The sequence below is a fragment of the Pezoporus occidentalis genome, unplaced genomic scaffold, assembly GCF_034315485.1.
Source record: "Pezoporus occidentalis ecotype Australia unplaced genomic scaffold, CSIRO_AGI_Poc_V1 ctg7, whole genome shotgun sequence".
Classification (NCBI taxonomy): Eukaryota; Metazoa; Chordata; class Aves; order Psittaciformes; family Psittacidae; genus Pezoporus; species Pezoporus occidentalis.
Window position 1 is genome coordinate 5,291,172 of NW_026916052.1, and position 21,584 is coordinate 5,312,755.

Below are 21,584 nucleotides of genomic sequence, written 5' to 3' on the forward strand. Positions count from 1 at the left end.
TGAGCTTTAGGAAGTAGTTGATGTCAAGACTTTGTACTTAGGTTCCTAATTACATGCATGAGTAAGGCTTGTGGATGTATTTTACCGTATTTTGCATGTTTGTTTATATCTGCATTGCACAGATGAAAGACACTACTAGTTCTGAACAGTATTTATTTATGTGTAAGGTACAAACAGTAGAGGCTTGTGTTCTTTTTTTGACCCCTGTGCTTGCTGTAGTAATCTACAGGTGTGCAATTCTACTTAGATACGAAGTATGCAATTAGGTGAAGTAAAAATGCAGTTCAGAGCTTTGCTTAATCTAACACTTTGCTTCTAAAATGCAGTATACTTACTGGGTTTTGTGTTCATATTCATGCTGATTTTTCCCAAAGTTGACCATGTATTGTCTGCTACTTAGTTTACTTAAATTTGCCTGGTGTCAGTCTTCAGTTTCTACTTTGTCAGTCTGCAGTTGCTACTTTGCAACCTGGAAAAAAGGGTAAAAGTATGGTAAGGAAGAAAGCACGTAAAGTATTTGACGTTCTTAGAAGAGCTGAGTGTCTGGATAAGGAGGTGTCATTAAGTTGATTCTATAACTACGTTCAGTGGCAGCCTTTGAGGCAGCATGAACAAGTGTAACAGCCAACATCTTTTTGAAGAGTCATAAAAAAGATGTTGCTTGCATTTAATAGTTTTAACTCAGCAGCTAAATAGCTAAGATTGAAGCCCAGCACACAAATCAAGCTTTTAATTTTATGCAGTGCTGTAACATAACTATATACTGATAGTGGTATTTTTCATACAAACTAAATGGGTAGAGCATGTGACTTCAGTTTCATTCTGACTTCAGTGTTCTTCTGGAGCAAATGCTAACGTGATCTGTGCTTCCAGGTGTGCCGGGGGCTGGCCAAACAGACTGAACTGAATGACTTCTTGCTTGATGTATCAAAGTAAGTGTGATTTGCACTATAATCTCATTGATTTAGTTTATGAGATTTTCTAACATGGCTTTTCCAGTCTACCTGTGTTTTATACTGTAGCTCACAAGCAGGTGTGAAGGCACATGTTGCAAGGTGTGAGTGGCAGTGATACATACATGTTAAACTTTTTTTTTGGTGGTGGTGCATCTGATTATATCTTACAGAATTTTTTTTTTCTTGTGGTGTTTTAGAATCATAGAATAGTTAGGGTTGGAAAGGACCTTAAGATCATCAAGTACCAACCCCCCTGCCACGGGCAGGGACACCTCACCCTAAAACATGTCACCCAAGGCTTTGTCCAACGTGGCCATGAACACCGCCGGGGATGGCGCATTCACAGCCTCCCTGGGCACCCCATTCCCATGCCTCACCATCCTCACAGGAAAGAATTTCCTCCTTATATCCAATCTAAACTTCCCCTGTTTAACTTTGAACCCATTACCCTTTGTCCTATCACTGCAATCCCTAATGAAGAGTCCCTCCCCAGCATCCCTATAACCCCCCTTCAGATACTGGAAGGCTGCTATGACTGCACGCAGCCTTCTCTTCTCCAGGCTGAACAGCCCCAACTTTCTCGGCCTGTCTTCATACAAGAGGTGCTCCAGTCCCGTGATCATCCTTATGGCCCTCCTCTGGACTTGTTCCAACAGTTCTATGTCCTTTTTATGTTGAGGACACCAGAACTGCACACAATACTCCAGGTGAGGTCTCACAAGAGCAGAGTAGAGGGGCAGGATCACCTCCTTCGACCTGCTGGTCACACTCCTTTTGATGCAGCCCAGGATATGGTTGGCTTTCTGGGCTGCAAGCGCACACTGCTGGCTCATGTTCATTTTCTCATCGATCAACACCCCCAAGTCCTTCTCCACAGGGCTGCTCTGAATCTCTTCTCTGCCCAACCTGTAGCTGTGCCTGGGATTGCTCCGACCCAGGTGTAGGGCCTCGCACTTGTCATGGTTAAACTTCATGAGGTTGGCATCAGCCCACCTCATAAGCATGTCGAGGTCCCTCTGGATGGCATTCCTTCCCTCCAGCGTATCAACTGAACCACACAGCTTGGTGTCATAGGCAAACTTGCTGAGGGCGCACTCAATCCCACTGTCCATGCCAGCGACAAAGATGTTGAACAAGACTGGTCCCAACACTGATCCCTGAGGGACACCACTCGTTACTGGTCTCCAGCTGGACATTGAGCCATTGACCACAACTCTGTGTGTGCAGCCATCCAGCCAGTTCTTTATCCACCTATCCATCTATTAAACTGATGTCTCTTCAATTTAGAGACAAGGATGTTGTGTGGGACAGTGTGGAATGCTTTGCACAAGTCCAAGTAGATGATGTCAACTGCTCTACCCCTGCCCATCAGTTCCATAGTCCCATCATAGAAGGCCACCAAATTGGTCAGGCAGGATTTCCCCTTAGTGAAGCCATGCTGGCTGTCACCAAGCACCTTGTTGATTTTCATGTGCCTTAGCATGCCTTCCAGGAGAATCTGCTCCAAGATTTTGCCAGGCACAGAGGTGAGACTGACTGGACTGTAATTCCCCGGGTCATCCATTTTCCCCTTCTTGAAAATGGGGTTATATTTCCCTTTTTCCAGTTGTTGCGAACTTCACCTGACTGCCATGATTTTTCAAATATGATGGCCAGTGGGTTAGCAACTTCATTCACCAGCTCCTTCAGGACCCACAGATGGATTTCATCAGGACCCATGGACTTGTGCACGTTCAGATTTTTAAGATGGTCTCGAACCAGTTCCTCTCCTACAGTGGGCCCAAGGTCTTCATTCTCACAGTGCCTGCATCTGCCTTCCAAGACTTGGGTGGTGTGGTCAGAGCCTTTGCCAGTGAAGATCGAGGCAAAGAAGTCATTCAGAACCTCAGCCTTCTCCAAATCCTCTGTAGCCAGTTCTCCCGAGAGCTTCTGGAGAGGACCTCTGTCCTCACTAGTCTGTCTTTTATTCGCTATGTAACCTATAGAATCCCTTCCTGTTATCTTTAACATCCCGAGCCAAGTTTAATTCTAACTGGGCCTTAGCTTTCCTATCCTGGTCCCTAGCTTCCCGGACAACATCCCTGTATTCTTCCCAGGCCACCTGTCCTTGCTTCCACATTTTATAAGCCTCTTTTTTCAGTTGAATTTTCCTCAGGAGCTCCTTATCCATCCAAGGAGGTCTCCTGGCCCTCCTGCTGCATTTCCTTCTAGTTGGGATGCAACACTCCTGAGCTTGTAGCAGGTGATCATTGCATTATCAACCAAGAGTCTTGGGCCCCCCTGCCCTCTAGGGCTGTATTCCATGGAACCTTACTAAGCAGGTTCCTGAAGAGGCCAGAGTCTGCTCTTTTGAAGTCCAGGGCAGTGAGCTTGCTGCACTCTCTTCTCACTGTTCTGAGGATCTCGAATTCGACCATCTCTTGATCTCCATGGGTTTTTGCCTGTGTTTCCCCTCTTCTGTCAGAGTTAAACATGGCCCTCTTTTGAGAAGTGAGAAATAGGATTGCCATCTCTTTTGATGGTGAGTTTTAGAAGGCTTGAAAGGACTTTATGAAAAGTTACTTAGCTTGCTTCAGCTTCCTCCGCCCTTTTTGTGATATGTAGGTATATACACACATTCATAAATACACACACTTCAGGAATATACCTGAAAATTCAGGGCTGCCTGATTCTTCACAATTGTTCTTTCCCTGCATTTTTAGATGCTCTGTTTTTGTTTTCAAAGACTAAGTGCATGTACTATGTTTTCTTTCAATTTCTTGTCACAATAAATGCAAGATTAAATTGGAAACACAAAAAAAGCATAAAAGCTTGGGCTTAGACTTGCAAAGTCAGTTTAGTGTCTTAGGTTATCTGCTCTTCTTTCATTCCTTTTTCTTTGTTGCTGCTATTAACGTCTTTAAATAGTAGATATAGCCAATAAATTAAAAGACAAGCCAGAGTTGTACTTTTGGTAAGTCAGAGACTAGGGTGTTTAACAGCATTTTATCTAACTAGTTGGTTGAAGAATTTCTAAGTGCATCACAGAGGACTGATGATACTATGGAAAAATGAGATGTCTTGAATTTTTGCTGTTACAAGCACTTCTGTGGGTCATGATGAACAATTCTTGAGATTATGAGATTAGAAGACATCCAAGATTCCTATGCCATTGCTCAGGAATGCAGGCAGCCTGACCCCGCTGGAATGGGGAGTGATACGCCGCAGGGAGGAGTCTACCCCTTGCAAGGACAGCAGGCTGGTTGTATCCAGATGTTTTTCCTAGCTTTTTTCCTCAGGGATGGCCTTTTTTTTTATTTCAGCTTCAGTTCGGAGTGTGTCTCTTAAAGGACACTCTCAGCATTCCCTTGCCAGAGCTACCCTCTTGCTGCAGTGTTTTGCACCATTATGATCCTTTCCAGGGTACTCTTGTGTTGCTAATGCCTGTACTGAGCTAGTTTACCAGAGAATTCTGGATTAATCTGCCCAAATTTATGGACTTTCAATTTACTCTTGGTATGTAGTACCAAGATCGTTTTAAAGGCCTTTGTAATTATTTTAGTCATTCAAGATAAAAAAACACAATAAATACTGCAAATATTTAATATGTATTCCTATAAGAAAATATTTTGCATAAAGTATTAGAAATTCTGGAATTATTTAGTTTTAACAAAAAAGAAGCCCAATGTTTTGAGCAACAAAATTGGGATATCATTTAGTAACAACTTTATGAACTTCTTGTAGGTAAAGTCTTGCACTAACGAGAAAATACTCCTCTTAGAAATGGTCTGTACTTTTTCTTACATGGAAAGAGACTTTCCTTTTCAGTAAGGAAATTGTTAGCATGCAATGTCACTGGGACATGTTCTGTAACATTTTAGAAAGGGCATAGCATGCAGTGCTCCACTTCTTCATGTCCCTGACAGTGTGAGACTAGCATATATTTCCTTTCCACTAGACCCAAGCAGAAGTGAGCTGTAAATATGTTCAAGGCCATGAGACAATATCTTTCTGTCTGCAGGGAACATTGTAATCCGAGGGCTATTAAGACTTGGCATTTGCAAGGTTTAGACTTCTTTTACTAATAAGTTTGACCTTTCCCTTTCAATGTTCTTGCCTGTCCTTGGACAGTTACCGCTTTGCTGTGAAACTGAAATACCTTATTCTTCTTTTTTTTCCCAAATCACAAGATCAGTCTTTTTCTGCAACTTCAACATGCTACACCTGGCTTGACAGAGAAGACTCAATAAGAGCTTTCTAAGTTGTTGTCTTTTAAATAGTGTTAAGAATTGTATAATAGGATGTAAATTTAGCTACAATACATAGTTTCCATTAGTTCTTGGTACATAGTCCTCTATATGTGAACCTAATGAGATATTTTGAAAGCATGCAGGTAATACAGTAAGCAGTGACAGAAATGTTTTCTTTAAATCTTTTTGATTGCTTTTCTTTTCCTTTTTACTTGTCCTTTTAGAATTACCAGTGTGTAAAGGGTGCCAAAGCATTTTAATACATTCTTAGTGTTGCTCAGCAGGGGCCTATTTAATCAATGGCAGGCAGTTTGCTAGTTTTTTCTACAGACAGAATACTACATATTATGGAGAATATGCTACAGTTCTGTCATTGTACAATAGTGACCTAAAGAAACAGAGCTAGAACCTTTTCTCAGTTCCATTGTGTTATAGCAAGCCAGTCAGTGATTTTCAAGATGCAGAAGTTTGTCTTCACGTATTTGTGCTCCACTGTTAAGCGGTTGTGACACCAGAGCCCAGAACAGCCATTTGAGAAGTGTTTGCCTAAATGCCAATATTTACTAACTCCTCTTTCTCTGCAGAACATATTTTGATAATATAGTTGCAATAGATTCTCTACTTGAACATATAATGGTAAGTTGTCTTTTTCACTTCTAAGTTTATTAGTTATTAAAGTCCTTCATTCTCCTTCCCTTCAAGTAAGACATTGCATCGTTGAAATATATGAGCTCTTTATGATGGACATGTAACACAAACAGTATTAATATCTCTCTATGGAAGAATGTGGCAGAGGCCAGCTTGATTCATTTCACAGTTTTCATAACTAAAGAAACATGACTGTCTCTGAACTAAATCATTATTGTATTTTAGAGAAGGTTTGAAAATTGTAACAAAAAAGCTTCTGTTTTTATTTCAGCTTGTTGTATTGATTCCTTTTTCCTAAATTCAGTTTGCTACATGCTACAAAACACTCCTTAAGAAGTTACTGTCTGGCTAGGAAAGACTAGAGGTCAGACATTACTCCTAGAGTGTTTGTACTGGTTGCTGAATGAGATATGCAAGACATGACATTCTTTTTACTTTGCAAAGGTGGCTGCACCCATAACTAGAGTGACAGAGTCAGTCAGTATTTTATAACAAATACCCCACTAAACCCAAGTCTGTTGAAATAACTGCTTCATGAATTAAAGAACGGTTCAGAAATAGATTATGTTTCTGAAACAGTTCAGAGTTATTTCCTGGATAGTGCTTACAAATACATATGGACTGGTTGCTTATAGCATGTTTTGATTGTTTGGTACATGAGTTATGCTTTTTAGTTTTAGGAGCATTCATTGCATAGTTATTGTTTTTCATTAATGTAAATCTTCATCAGCTCTGTGATACCATTGTTCCAGTTTGTGTATTCTAAAATTACTCTCCAACAGTACTCCAATACATGCTCCAATCTTCAAAGTGATATTCTTAGCCAGACTATTCAAAACCAAAAAACTTAGAATGCAAACAATATTGAAGTGGTTTTATTTAGAAACTTGAATTAGTAATGGAAAATATTCTGTAGTGTTTGTCTTATTCTAGTTAGTACACAGTCAAGAATTCTGCACACAGGACACATTTCTGAACGTTGACTTTTCCAATTTAAATGAACTGCTTAAAAATAACATTTAAAAGAACTGGTATAATATAACATATGGCATTGAGAACAAATATTGATATTCTTCCCTATTCTTTCACTATGAATAGGGGTCTGGTGGAAAACACAGTTGGCAATAAAATATGCTTACTCTTCATCTTCTTTTCCATGATTCTGCATTTTAGCCTCTGTAGATGTTTTATACTCGACTTCCTTTGTAAGTTGTAGCAGTTGGCTCTTTCTTGGGCCAATTAATTGAATTACATGTTTGCACATTATTGCCATTTTATAGGAGTGTGATTTTTATCATTATGTGGCTTATTCTATGTCTCACAGTGAGAAAAGAGTAGAATCCAATTTTATCTCACTACTTCACCCTTTAGTGATTGCACTTAAAGTTTTATTTGTTCTTGTAATAATAAGTACAGGGATTTTAGCATTCTTTTTAATTTTCATTAAGATGTCTCAACACAGATCCACTTCAGATCATGCTCTACCATGCAGTTACTGTACTTTCTGAGCAGATAAGGTACATAGGAGACATCTGAATTTGATAGAGCAGGTTCTTGAACCTGACTGGTATCCTAAGTTAACACAATGATCCTTGTTCAGCTTCAGTTCACTCTTTCCCCTTGTTCTCAGTCCGTTGTATGTTGAAACATTTCAGTGAAGAGCTGCTGTGTTCTTGAGATGAGATTCTGTTCTGATAACCAGTGGTGGCTGCCAGTTGGTTTTGCTAAGATGAAACTAGTTGTTTCAAAGCATGATAGATACTGTGCAAGTCTTGCTGTATTGTGGAACTTCCTTAACTATGGGTGATACCTTAATGGGCTTTGGTTAGTTCATGTAGTTCAAGTTTGAGGTTTTGTGAAAGAGCTGGCACTGGCATTAAGAGAGCACAACCATTTCCTGTTCTGCTGCACAGAATAGGGCAATCCACAAAGGCACTTCTAATCCTTCCTATTTGTTCGTTGTTATGTATTACAGGCAAATCTAGCTTTTTTAGAAACAAACACTAGCCACTACCTTATGTCGGTCTTTGCTGAGTATTCAATACCAAAAAGCCAAAAATATTCTTACATCTTGCTATATCCTATCTATTTAAATCTAATAAAGATAAATAATGTCTAAACATAGAGGAAGGGGTGTTTTTTCTTCTTTTTCCTTTTAGTGAACATTCAAGCCTCTAAAGATATTCCTGCAATTCTTAGAGAAGAACACTCTAATTTACAAAAAAGTACTGAATAGAAGAGACACTTTCATTTGGAACTGTGTCCTAAGAGATTGCTCTGAAGGTGGATGCTCCTTCAGATTTTCATACTGGATAATTTCTCCAAGCTTGTAACTACTGAGGAATTACATTTTTATCAGATAAATGACTGAAGATAATCTAACTCATGGCCATTAACTCTAGCTTTCTTTTTTGTCTGTAGATATATGCAAAAAACCTGGTGAATGCAGACAGGTGTGCACTCTTCCAGGTTGACCACAAAAATAAGGAGCTGTATTCAGACCTTTTTGATATTGGAGAAGAAAATGATGGGAAACCTGTCTTCAAGAAGACCAAAGAAATAAGGTAAGAGTAGCTGGCAGAAGAATGCAGTTTCGTTGTAACTACAGATGTGCAGGCATTTTATTACCCAGTCTCTGTGCCTATCTGCAGGTACCCTGACAATACTTGTCATACTGTGATATCATTCCCACCAGGACCCGCCTCCAGAAGGTAGTACTTCTGGGAATGACATTGCAGTGCCATCGAAACAACGTCTCTGAAGCTATAACGTCACTCCTGGAAATGCCGTCTTCCGGAGGCGGTCCTTTTGGAAATCATGTTGGGAAAAAAACAGAGGTGTTCTGAGGTAGGTAAAGGTGCAGGTAAAGGTGCACCTAATCCATAGTCTGCCAGTTTGGGACTTTTTTTCCCAAGAGGAATTGAAATTTGTGCTATTCAAGCACATCCAAAGCAAGGAAGTCACAATTTATACTTCTTATGGATGGATTAGGCACATGTAGACTTTAGTGTGGACAGGTCATTAGTTTTGAAGATTATAAGTCCAGTAATTTAGTTTTACTTCTTCTCATGTGAATTCATTTTCAAACATTTAATTAGTTGTGATTCTGATGTATGCTTGAAATGGTGGATTTGAAAATGTGTATGGGCTTGAAATGAGCACACAGGATTCTCTGCCTAAAACTGATGTGTATTTCTGCTTCATGTTGCAAGTACAACATTTTCACACATTTTAATGCACTTTTTTAATGAAAAAGGCAAAACAACGTAAATATAATATTTTTCACTTTTCTAAAATTATGAATCCTTAATAGATACAGGTTGACACATGCACCTTCTTAAAAAGGAAGACATTTATGACTAAATATCCTGCACTAAAATTTTGTTAAAATACTCAGCACAGATTTTTCTCAGATTTTTTGTTATTTTCTTCTTATACATTTAACGTTCTAGCCCTGTATGAGATGTGATTCATGTCTTCACTTAGACTCCTTTAGACAAACTTACTCCCACTTACTACATTGTGTGAGTGAGAATGGAAAGGAGTCAAAATTGGTGCAATTTACATACTGACAAGTAAGGAGGTGGTGTGAATTAAAGAAGGTGACCTGCTTTAACATGCACTTCATAATCCTCCTTGATAATTGTTTTATTTTGCTTATATCTCTCTCTTTTCTGTGTGAACATTATTGAAATGTTAACTCTGAGTGCAGAGGTGTGAGCCATTTCACTGGTGCTGTATACTGAAGTACAACTTAAGTATGTGTAAGAAAATGACTCTGAGGCAGTCAGTTATCAGCCTTAAGTTGGTGCCATGTAGTAGCCAGCAGAAGAAACAAACTTAAAATCAGATGTGCAGGTGAAATCCTCCCTGCTTTGTCAGTAGCTTCAGTGGGGGCAGGATAATGTCTGGGTACATTTAGATTTAAAAGTGTTACATGTGTGATTCTTTGTGCTTATTTTTCTCCACAAATTCTTTTGTGCTTATATGTCATAACTGTTTTATGTCAAAGAATTGAAAATTATTTCCTCACAAGACAGACTTGTAGACTTTTCTGATTCAACTCCAGAATATGTTGTGTTTAACTTTCTTGGGATAATTAAGGGATGAAGTTAGTACCATGGCATTGTTTGCATGTCATGAGATGAAACAAGCTAGTTAGTTTGAAGTATATGGGGGAAACACATGTAATATTTAGCTTTGAAGTTTCTGCTGGTCTTTTCCCAAAGTTTATTTTACCAAATCAACCTGCCCACCCCCTGAGGAAATAAGCTCATATTGCCAATGATATGTCTAAAGAAACAATAAATATGTAAAAGCAATGAGGAAATTAGTAGCTTGTAAAGGTAAACACAAATCTCAGGTTATGTACAACTGTCATGTTTGTTAGGCATAACAACGTGGTTGAAGACTTGGAATTTTTGTCACTAAAATGGTCATATTATGGCATCTTTTGTATTAAACTGTGTAGCTATATAAAATGTTTTCAGAAAGTATCTGTTAGTATGTGCTTTTTTATTTTATCATTTACTACTAGCTGTTGTCTTGTAAGTTTTTTCTCCTGAAAGCATCAAAATGACGCTGGTTGGGAACAAATATCCATTACCGTGCCCAAGACAGACGCTTTTCCAGGTAGCTCATGTTGTGGCTAACGCACATTTTCATTTTCTGCAGATTTTCTATAGAAAAAGGAATAGCTGGTCAAGTGGCAAGAACTGGAGAAGTCCTTAACATCCCTGATGCCTATGCAGATCCACGCTTTAACAGGTAGGACATTATTCATAGGAGGGGAAGACAGCTCACCCCACCATTTACTTAAATTTACTACTTGAAATTTCTTATTAGGATGCATTCATGGAGCTGTGATCTTCTGAAGAACAGACAACCTATAAATATTTATTGAAACGTTTTAGCCATCAAAGATATTTTAAAGATACAAATAAAAAGAATTATTTTTATCAAATCTAAATCTAATGGAATAAAATTTAGTTATTTTTCCTATTACAGTTTTTTGCCCAGCTAGGTAGACTGTTGCTGATTTTCTTCATTAGCCTCCCTGTGACCTGATTAGTTTCAGGGGAAAGAGAAAAAAAGTTTACTAACAAATAACATGCCTAAGTACGTGAATATGTTCTTTAAATTTATGAGTAAGCTGACTGTACATTTGAGGAAGCATTAATTCTTTATCTTGCAAATGGAAATTAATGGATTAGAAAGTTCTTTCTAAATATGACACATTAGATGGAAATATTTGAGAACTTTGGAGGTGAACTTGTTTCAGGTACTAATCGCATCTACTTTAAAAGCTATTTAGTATGTTGTACATCAACACTTGTGAGAATCAAGAAACAGATATTAATTAATAATATGAACTATTTTATTTTTTTTCTTTCTGTCTCTCCAGAGAAGTAGACCTCTACACAGGCTACACAACCAGAAATATCCTGTGCATGCCTATTGTAAGCCGAGGAAGTGTAATAGGTGTTGTGCAGATGGTGAACAAAATAAGTGGAAGTGCCTTCTCTAAAACTGATGAGAACAACTTTAAAATGTTTGCAGTCTTTTGTGCTTTAGCCTTACACTGTGCTAATGTAAGTTTTATTTACAGTTTTTTAAGCTGTTGATTATAATGGGAAGACTTAGAACCCTATTTAAGGATTTTAATGTTCCAGATTATTAAAATGATTTAAAAGTCTGTTTTGTTGAATTAACGAGGAAACAAAAATCATTGAATTATTTGATGAGTAATTGAAATTTTAAAGGATGATAGAGATTTGTTTGATGCTTTCTGGAATAATTTTACTCTGGATGCATCAATTTCTGTAGCTAAACTGAGAGAGCAAGCTATGAAATGTGAATTATACCCATCTGTCATCTCTTTTCCATTAGAAAGTATGATTCTTATTTCCTTTTATAAATTCAGATAATATGTTTTACAAATTTAACGGGGGAATGAGATGTTATGTATTCTCTCGATTCCATGTGCTTACTATTCAAAGATATCAATTTAATACGCTGTGCTGCATATTCATAATTATCCATGCTTCTTGATAAGTGGATATCTACTTTTGTTTTCAAACCCTTTATTGTCACAAATATTACTATTCCCATAGGTAGCATAAGTAATTTAATGATCATTAATATATAAAAATGCAATAAATGCAATAAAAATGCTATGCAGAAGAAATGTGTCATATTCTTGGGTGGTAAGATACAATGCAATACCAGTTAAGTCTGGTGATTTACATTAAACCATTTTACCAACATCGTGCTGTCATTATACTGGGGCAGCAAATTTTACTAACAGTTATTTAAACTTGTTCCAGATGACTCAAGGTGGGTAGAAAGGCCTGCATATAAATGGCTCTTGGGACTATACAATCACTCACTTGTGTGTGAATTCACTCCTTTTAGATGGTGAATATTACCACTCAGGGCATAGTGCTCTAGAGGATTGTATTTACTAGTAAAATTGTTATATCCTCACTTGTTTATGAACTATGCCATGCCTTCAGTAGCTGTCTGAACCTCTTGATCATAACTGTACTTATTTTTTTGCATTTATTGCACAGTAATGTAAGTATGATAAACATCTCATTAACTTTTTACTGTGCATAGGTAGCAGTTATTTATACCAATAAACAGGTGAATTCATGCAGTGGCATGTTGCCAGTTACCTGTTACCAGCTTTCTTTCTGTTAGCGTATTGCAGGGGTCTGAGCTCCATTTCCAACTCCTGCACTTTGATTCTTTTTCTTTGGGGAGCTCAGAGACAGTAAAAAATCAGCTGAGCCCTAGATATTTACCTGAGTGAGTAGGTGAAGAATTTTTAATAGAAGGCCCAGTTTTCCAGTAGTACTCAATTTCATATAATCTGTCACTTTTTCTAAAGTGTAAAATTGAACAGCTGGAAGCACTAACATTTCTGCAGATATGTGTTTCAAGAATAAGTAATTTAATACAGGAAAGAAATGTTTTTCCTTTATTAAAATTTGACATTAATGAACAACTTCCCTTTTCAGATGTACCACAGAATTCGCCATTCAGAGTGTATTTATCGTGTAACGATGGAGAAGCTATCCTACCACAGTGTTTGTACAGCAGAAGAGTGGCAAAACCTCATGCAATGTACACTGCCTCCACATATTTGTAAAGAAATTGAACTGTAAGTATCTTTCTCATATAGCGAGAGACGAGTCTTTTATCAGTCTGTAAAAGAGGTGATTTTTTCTTTCTTCCCCTTAGTGTGTATAAAAACCCTCCTTACTGGAGGGTTTTTATAGGAAGAAATTATTATTGAACTATTAAAAAATATTAGGAGTTTATCTGTAGCTTTCTTATACTTAATGACCCATGAAGAAAATTTACCTGTCGAAGACGTAGAATAATACGTACTCAGAATGCTAGATTTTTTTCAGGCGTAGGTAGTTACAGTAGTTGCTTTAAGCATTAGATTATATAGAAGGATAGTAGAGATGAGCTTTCTTTCTGATAGACCTAAACAGCTGAGAGCCAGAGAGGAGGCTGAGATGGAGCATCAGTATTTAAGAGCAAATGCATGACCTCATCCTTTTGTATGTATCTTAGAATAAAAAATTCAGTTCCTTCCTGGGGTTTTCTGGGTTGTATGTTTTGGGTTTTACTTTGTTTTGGGGGTGGGTGAGTTTGGGTTGTGTTTGTTTGCTTGGTTGTTTTTTTTTGGTGTATGTGTCTGTTGTGCATCTGCTTGCATTTCTTGAAGGATCAGAAAATGTATACAGATCTCCAAACTTCTGAAAATAATTCAGGTGCTAGAGTTTAGAGTTGTGGCCTAAATTTGGAGGAGGACTTCCCATCCAGCCTCTGAGTCTTTCTCTGAAATAATTCAGTTACTTCCAGCTCTTAAGGATCTGCTGTGTGCTGAAGATCTACCTCTATCTGTATTTTGTCATTACTCACTCAACCCTAATGCAGGGAGTCATCTTAGTATTTAGTCAGTGTTTCTGGCCTAGGACAATATGTAGTGACTGGGTACCTAAAACCAGAACTCTCTGATACTGAGTCACAAAATCTAAGCTGCCTATGTAAACCTAATCTACAGAGCTAGGTCACTACTGTGAGGCACTGAGCATTGTAGCTGTGAGCGAGCAAAGGATGAAAGCGTAGGCTAATAGGGACCACTTGCACTTAAAGTTCATTACATGCTAAAGTGATTTGCGAGAGCACCAGAGTATTAGCAGCTTGCACAATTATACCCTAATAGAAGCTTATTCTATGCAATACAATTTCTTGTGCTTTGTTAGATGATATTATGTAACCCACCTCCTCATCCAAAAAAATGACTTTTACTTGCAAAGATGACAGGTTTCATTCTAAATTATATTAGCACCCTTTAGTTCAAGCAATCTGAATACATTTAGCCATTTTACAAGCAATTCAGCTACCTTCAGCCCTTCTTGCACCTGTTCAGTATGCCATGTACATGCAAGCGCTTAGCTGGGTTCAGTGGAAAGTAAATAGAGGACTTTCAGCACAGCAGGTGCAGGGAAATGGGTTAATTAATAATCGAAGGACAAACAGTTCTGCTGAGTCGGTCCCTAATATTAGGCCTAAATGTTAATACCGGGAGAGGGAAAAAGTCCTCAGCTAATGAAACATATCAAATACAGTATTAAATGTTTGATTTTTGAGGTTTGGGCTTAATTTGTATTAGCTACTGAAAGCTGATTTTTTACCTCTACCAAAATTAGAGTGACACTTGCCAAATTTGTGATAGAAATTTAAAAAACAAGCCCTACTAAATATATTATTGGAGACCCCATCTTTACAGTTCCTGGGAGGAAGGTCTGGAATCTTTTAGGAATGCCTGTAAAGCTCTCATAATTGTGAAATAAAGATCTTTGTACATTACTTAAGCAATGGATTCTTAAATAAAGATCTGTGCTTCTATTCATTAAAGCCAAAGGCTAACTATAGGCTAACAGTTGGACTTGGTAATCTTAAGCGTCTTTTCCAATCTAAATGATTCAATGATTCTATGAGGATAGTTCCATTGACCTTAGTGGAAATATATTAACATACTGGAAAATAACTTCTTATTGCTAGAAAATACATCCTGTAAAGTCAGTTTTCTATATATGTTCAGAAACAAGTGAATGCTGTTGAATATACATTACCTGATCCTTTTCACTTGCTTTTAGTAAGAATGAAAAAGTGTTTGTCCTTACTTTCTTCCTAGGTACCACTTTGATATCAGTCCATATGAGGACGTCTGGCCTGCCGTTTTTGTCTACATGGTTCACCAGTCCTGTGGGACAGCCTGGTATGAAGTACATGTTTTATTGCTTTAATTCTGATATTTAAGTGTTTGTTTGCTAGGAAATTTTGAGATCATTATTTTCTAATTCAAGGTCTTATTTTCTTTGGAGTTTGTTTACAATGGCTGGTCTGTACAGGGCAGTAATAAGCAGGCTGCATTTCTTATCCCAACTTCTGGGTCTTCCGTTAATGAAATCTGGGAACAGCAGGGTAAAAGAACTCATGGTATCATCCAAAGATTGGTCCTTCCAAAGTATCAAAGGTATTGGTTCCGAGATGAGATTGTTGCTCAGAAGATGGTGAAGATACTAAAGTCACTCTTGCCGAAAAGGAGAGGTCCATGAATACTGATTTTTCAAACACATAGTTGCTGAAATTAATATATTAATGTTTGAAATAGTCCACGGTTAGACCTTCTCTTACTAGATGAATCTCTTATTGGCTTCATTAAGCACTAATTAAGGAAATGAATGGTTTTTCATTGTCCTTTCAGTGTCCATTATCATTACTGAGGTCAGTAGTCTATTGGCTAAGTAAGGAGCAGCTCCTTTCCCATTGCTGAAAGAAAGGAGCTGCTCCAAATCATGGAAAAAATCTACAGATAGGCCATTGAAAGAGGAAATACCTCCCTGCAAAAAGAAGCAGCATTTAGGAAGCATTTGCTGGTGACTGTGGATCTTAGTAACTGAATGAATGTCCATGCTTTCAAAGCATAGTCAAACCTGAGGGTCTTTCTGATGTCTTCTTCAATACTGCAGAATACTTCTAAATACACTTCTCTGCCATTCAGTGTAGTTAGCTTGTTTCTGTTCCTAACTGAATGGCTGTGGATTCAGGATGAGGGTTCAGATTTCCAGCTAAGTTCTGTTCTTTTCCCTGTCTCCCAGTCATTTTCTTTCAAGGTATAACTTTGGTGGGAATATTTACTTGACATTTTTCAAGTGAGCTTAAGTTTTTACATGTAAAGTTAAAGAAATAAAAGTGAGGAAAATATTTGAAAAGGAGACTGATGGGACTGAATTTATATTTAATTTCTGAAAGAAGAAAAATTCTCAATCCCCTGAAACAAATACAGCTATTTTAAGACTAAAATTTGCTTTTTAATGTATTGAGGAGCAAGGTTGTGCCTTTAAGCATCTATGCAATGTATAACTGTACTGTCCATGGAGGATTTTGGAGAAGAATCAAAGACAATCGCTACATTTTCTTTGCTTTCATGAAGAAATAATCTTTTACTGCTTTAATCAAGCATAGAAAATAACAGCAGTGGAGGAAGTAGTAGTATTGTAAGTTGGTGTATCACTGATACCTCATAGTAACTATAGAGCAGTTATTGGGTATAGATGGAAGTGACTGTTGTGATATTCTGAATTATGGTGTACTATTTTAAACAGTAGTTCTAACAGTTGGTCTAGAACTGTCTGTTTTAACTCTCTAGAATTGAAAAAGAAAGCCTGAGCTTTTTTGAAAGGCTGAACCACCATTTTCACTAATGTCAGACGAAGGGTAAGAAGAATTATTACCTTCCTCAGCACAGAGCTATAGAAATGTGTTATTTCTCTCTAACTGGCTCCATATAGTAGAAGTGTTTACATTTTTATATATAGGTCACTGACATTCAGCTTTGTTTTCTCAGTCCGCATGTACTACAAAACTAAAACATTAATGTCACTTCCCTGAGTTATCCAAGAAATTACCAAAACATAGAACTTAAAAAAAAAATAATTAAAAAGTCAAACCACAGTAATGGGATAAAAATGAGAATAAAGAAAAGCTAATGTGTTTATGAGAGAATAAGTCAGTGACTTAAGACTGGCATCTTCAGTTCAGTTCTGGGCTTAAGTGTAATAACTCCTTTTCACCCTGGGCTCCTCAGATTGGGCACTTTAGAGAATTTTCCTGATATTTAATCTGTGCCTGAATTTCCCATCTGCAAACAAAAAGTATTTAGCTTTCATTTCAAAGGAACATAAGTAGATAAAGTCTGTTAGAGATTGTGCAGAACTCTGGTACTACGGACTATGAATTGTCTCAGAGGTGTTTTTGATGAGCACATAATTTATTACTGTTTTTTATTATTCCTTAGTGAAAAGGTCTCTTGATCATGGATTAATTTTGCTTTTCTATATTAATAGCAAAAATATATATGAAAAATCTTTAAGAAATAATCTCATAAATGTGATAGATTTGGGGCATTTTTATGGTTGACTGGCGATTACTTAATGGAATACTGTTTGGTGAAAAATGAAGAAACAGTGAAATGTGAATTTCTGTTCATTTGGCCAGACCAAAAAAAAAAAAAATCTTAGTCCTGGGAAAAGGAAAATCTTCATTATGTCAGTATGCAGCATCTCAACATCTTTCATTCAAAACAAGCTATATGATTCTATGATTTGACTGAAATTTTAATTTAAACAGGGTTATTTCTTCTGTGTTACTTGCTTAAGATCTCAAATTTTCTGTTTTGTTCACAGATGCTATTTTAAAATTGTCCATTAGATAGGGTTTTGCTATTTGGCAGGTTGAATAGATAACTGCTTAAAGAAACCACACTTGAAGTTTCTGGGAGCAGGAAGGGTTATACAGTTGTGTTGCCTGAGCTGGGTAATATGTTATGTTCCATAACTTTACGTGTTAAACTAAGCGCATTGTCTGGTATGCACACTCCTCTGTCTTTGCCAAAACTTGAATGACTCTTGTAATCAATGAGAGTCAATCATAGCAAGAAGAGTAAATGAAAGAGCATCTTTTCTCCTCTCTTGGTTATATTTCCCATTGTTATTTCTTGTCTCTGAATGAATTAATTTCTTTCTAGCTTTGAACTTGAAAAACTATGCCGATTTACTATGTCTGTAAAGAAGAATTATCGCCGTGTTCCCTACCACAACTGGAAACACGCAGTTACTGTTGCACATTGCATGTACGCCATACTTCAGAACAACCAGGGACTTTTCACTGATCTAGAGGTAGGTGAAATGACTGTATCAGTTACTAGACCTCATCAGAGGTATTGGCCATCATAGAAGTACATTTTCTATGCTAGAGTTTTGCTGTCAGCTTAGACAGAGTGTATTAAATGTCCCTGCAGAGGAACAGGTGTGAGTAGAAAGCATGAGGAAGACAAATTATTCAGATTCCTAATCCTGGTATTTCCTTCATGCTTTTCAGGTCTGTCCACTGAACGCTTAGAATAATTACATTTTAATATACGCTATGAAGCACTGTCACTTTCTTTTTTGTTTGTTTTAATTATGGTAGGTGCAACTGGGAATGGTGTCTATTATTGATACTACCTAAAACTCCTGACTGTGAGAACCTGTTTTCAGTTGTGTACAACTTTGCCAAATACTAGCTATTTGGGCTGTAGTTTTTAAGCTGTGTAACTTCCTCAAGCTGATTCATTTCTATGATTCTAAGTTTGAAAAGCCAGTATTCCTTTAACAACAAAAATCTGAGGATTGCAGCCTCAGGGCTCTGATAACATTCAGTACTAATTAAGTAGTAAGCACCATCTTTTTAGAGATGCAGAATAAGCAAGGCAAGGAGAGCAAAAGAGGCAGCTTTTAAGAGAGATGGAAACAGTTGTCATTCCTTGCTAAACTGCTAGTCTTTACTCATTTGAATGTGTTATCCCAGTCTATGCTTCAGCTCTTTCTAGCAGTCTCCTTTCCTGAGACTGGAGATTAATGGAACAATAAATCAGGGAACTGCTGAAGGAAAGTTTAGAGAACTAGAATGAGCTGGTCTCAGGTGAGGGATGATAGCATGAGCCTCCATAGACTTAGAGATGGGAAGAAAAGAATGAAACACTGTTAAGGGGACTGGTTTAGAGGCAAGTGGATCCAGCAGTTGGCAGTGGTCGAAGAGTTCGGATCCAAGCACCGACAATAGGTACAAGGTCAAGAGCACTGGTATTAGGCATTTTATAATCCTGAAGAACTGAGACAAGAATGACTTCCTGGGAAGTGGAGGCTGGGACAAGCTAGACAGAGAGAACCATCCGGTACAATGATAAGAATGGTAAGACTGTCAAAAACAAGAGTTGCAAAGGATTCAACAGGAGAATTAAACCTGTGGGAGAGGACAAAAAAAGCTTACCCACTAGATCTAACATGTAGCACAAAGGATTCTGAAACTGTTATTTCTTTTGCTGTCAGTGACCGTCTTTCAAGTCTCTTGGTTCCATGTGTTGCTCCTTCTCATTGTAGTGAAAAGGGGATGCCAGCTTCCTACAGCTGGTACTGCATGATTTCAAGTAATACAGGTGTGTTATGTACCTAAGGGTTCCACTTCTGCTGAGGATCTGTATGGACATGTGCTGCTGCATCTTTTTTTTGTTATGTGCTTTTTAAAAATGCACTACGCAAGATGCAATATTGAGAAGATGTCAGTAAAAATTAAAGTGAAGGATTTAAAATAAAAATCAAGGTCTCAAAACCAGAACTACCATTAGGGTTGCTACACCCTTAGTTCTGCATGTTGTATATTTGTGATAAAATCTTAAGTTACATTATTTGCTGTTTTTCTACAGAATCATGTGCCCCTTAGTACACAGGGTGGATGTTGCTCACTTTATAGGTAGTTAATTATGTTCTTTTTCTGCTTCATTTTATGGCCTTATCTGTGTCACCAGGTCCAACTATGAGACAGAGCTGTTAAGTCTATAAAGACATTTTCATAATACACCATGCTGACAGTGACTGCTTCACAAACATTAGTGAGTGTGTTTTCAAAACACACCTGCTATGTGAAAACCTGTTGCAAGTGTTCACGTATTTTGTGTGTTTAAAGAGAGACTGCAGGGACTCCATTTCTGCAGGATTTTAGGACTTAATTAAATAAAAAAAAATCAGTTGCTATCTTACTTTGTTTGCAGTTGCCATTGCCCGGCGGTTCTGTGGCTCACATTAGTGACTTCCTAGGAAAAGTTGCACGTAGGAGACTTGTTCATATTCTTCGGGGGGTGTTGCAGAGACACATCTAGCATTGGACTTTGGTGTGGCTGCCTTGACCAGATGATCATACATCTTATGTATTTCCCTCAATAACTGCACTTTAATTTTCTTTTAATAAAGTTGGTAAGGATTCAATGGATGACCAGAAATTCTGTTTTAAACTCAGATTTCTTCTTGAAGCAGAATCCCTCTGATAGCATGTGGCTGTGCAACATTGTTTTTAAAGTTCATAATATATGAAAGATTTGAATTACAGTTGGACCAAGAATTTTAATTCAGCACGTCCTCACTTTGTGCTTCTCACAATTTTAAGGAAGTTTCTCCATGTGCTTCTTGAAGACATGAAGTGTAAGGAGTGCAATTTTTACAGTATTTTGGGAAGAGAGTGACATCTAGGGGCAGGAAATATATCTTACTTGTTCATCTCAATTTTTTTTTTGTAGCGAAAAGGTCTTTTAGTTGCATGCCTGTGTCATGACCTGGATCACAGAGGTTACAGCAACAGCTATCTTCAGAAATTTGATCACCCCTTAGCTGCTCTGTATTCCACATCAACAATGGAACAGCACCACTTCTCACAAACTGTGTCCATCCTGCAGGTAGGATTATTGAAATCATATCTTCTGTGCAGTGGAGTCCAGTGGTGGAAATAGAAGTCATATCACTACCCAGTAGATTTTTTGAAGCATGCTTATTTTAATGTCTGGATTGTAGTGCTCGTTTACAGGAGTGGAAGATTTATTACAGCAACTCAGTTTCCACAATTAGCAACCCAAGCATTCAATAATAATGCAAAACATAGCTTTCCCAAAATCTTGATGTTATAAAAATAATCAGTAGGTATTTGAAGGTATTTTTCTATGGCCTTCCTTTGGAGCTTTTAGCTTCTGGGTAAGTGGGTTTCTTTTCCTATGATCATATGGAATAGTAACTTTGAAAATGAAGAATCAGAGTTCTCACTTAGATATTTGCAGTGCTAGGTGCTTCAACAAAATCTTCAACCATCTTGAAATTCTGAATGAAAGCTCAAGTATTGGCAAAAGTTTGCATGAGAAGCTTGAAAACCTGCTGTAATAAATTCCATGAACATTAAATGTGTGGCATGAAGGAGAGAATGTTAATTTTGTATGCATGAAAAATCTAAACTTTTTTCATTATGTTATCATCTGGTTTTTTGCTATTAAGCAGTTCAGCTGAGTAAGGTAATATCGTATGAAAGAGAGTTCCTAATACAAAGTAATGTGTCTGTATGTTTAATGAATAGAAAGCTACAAGAAAGAATGCAGGCACATCTTGGGAAATCCAGATGTGCTACTGACACAGATATTTTCTCATCAGTGAAAATTATTTTCATGCTCCATTAGAAGAGTGAGAACTCTCACCTATGAAACCACTGCCACTCCATAACATACTTGTGCTCACTGGTTTTAGTTTACCATGCACATACTCAGTGCACAGCCTCACCATGCTACTGTGCCAGTAATTTGTTGTTAACTTTT

At 37.5% G+C, this 21,584-nt stretch overlaps 1 protein-coding gene across 7 annotated transcripts in view; it reads left to right on the top strand.

The window, feature by feature from the left end:
- Positions 1-21,584, top strand: part of PDE10A (phosphodiesterase 10A) — a 369,917-nt gene that overhangs the window by 326,376 nt on the left and 21,957 nt on the right. For all 7 annotated transcript variants that reach the window (XM_062641801.1, XM_062641799.1, XM_062641797.1 and 4 more), the window contains 9 exons: positions 874-932; positions 5,770-5,821; positions 8,255-8,397; positions 10,508-10,600; positions 11,238-11,424; positions 12,856-12,998; positions 15,051-15,134; positions 17,946-18,096; positions 20,529-20,684. In XM_062641801.1, coding sequence (XP_062497785.1) covers positions 874-932; positions 5,770-5,821; positions 8,255-8,397; positions 10,508-10,600; positions 11,238-11,424; positions 12,856-12,998; positions 15,051-15,134; positions 17,946-18,096; positions 20,529-20,684 — 1,068 coding nt within the window. The remainder of the gene's footprint in view (positions 1-873; positions 933-5,769; positions 5,822-8,254; positions 8,398-10,507; positions 10,601-11,237; positions 11,425-12,855; positions 12,999-15,050; positions 15,135-17,945; positions 18,097-20,528; positions 20,685-21,584) is intronic.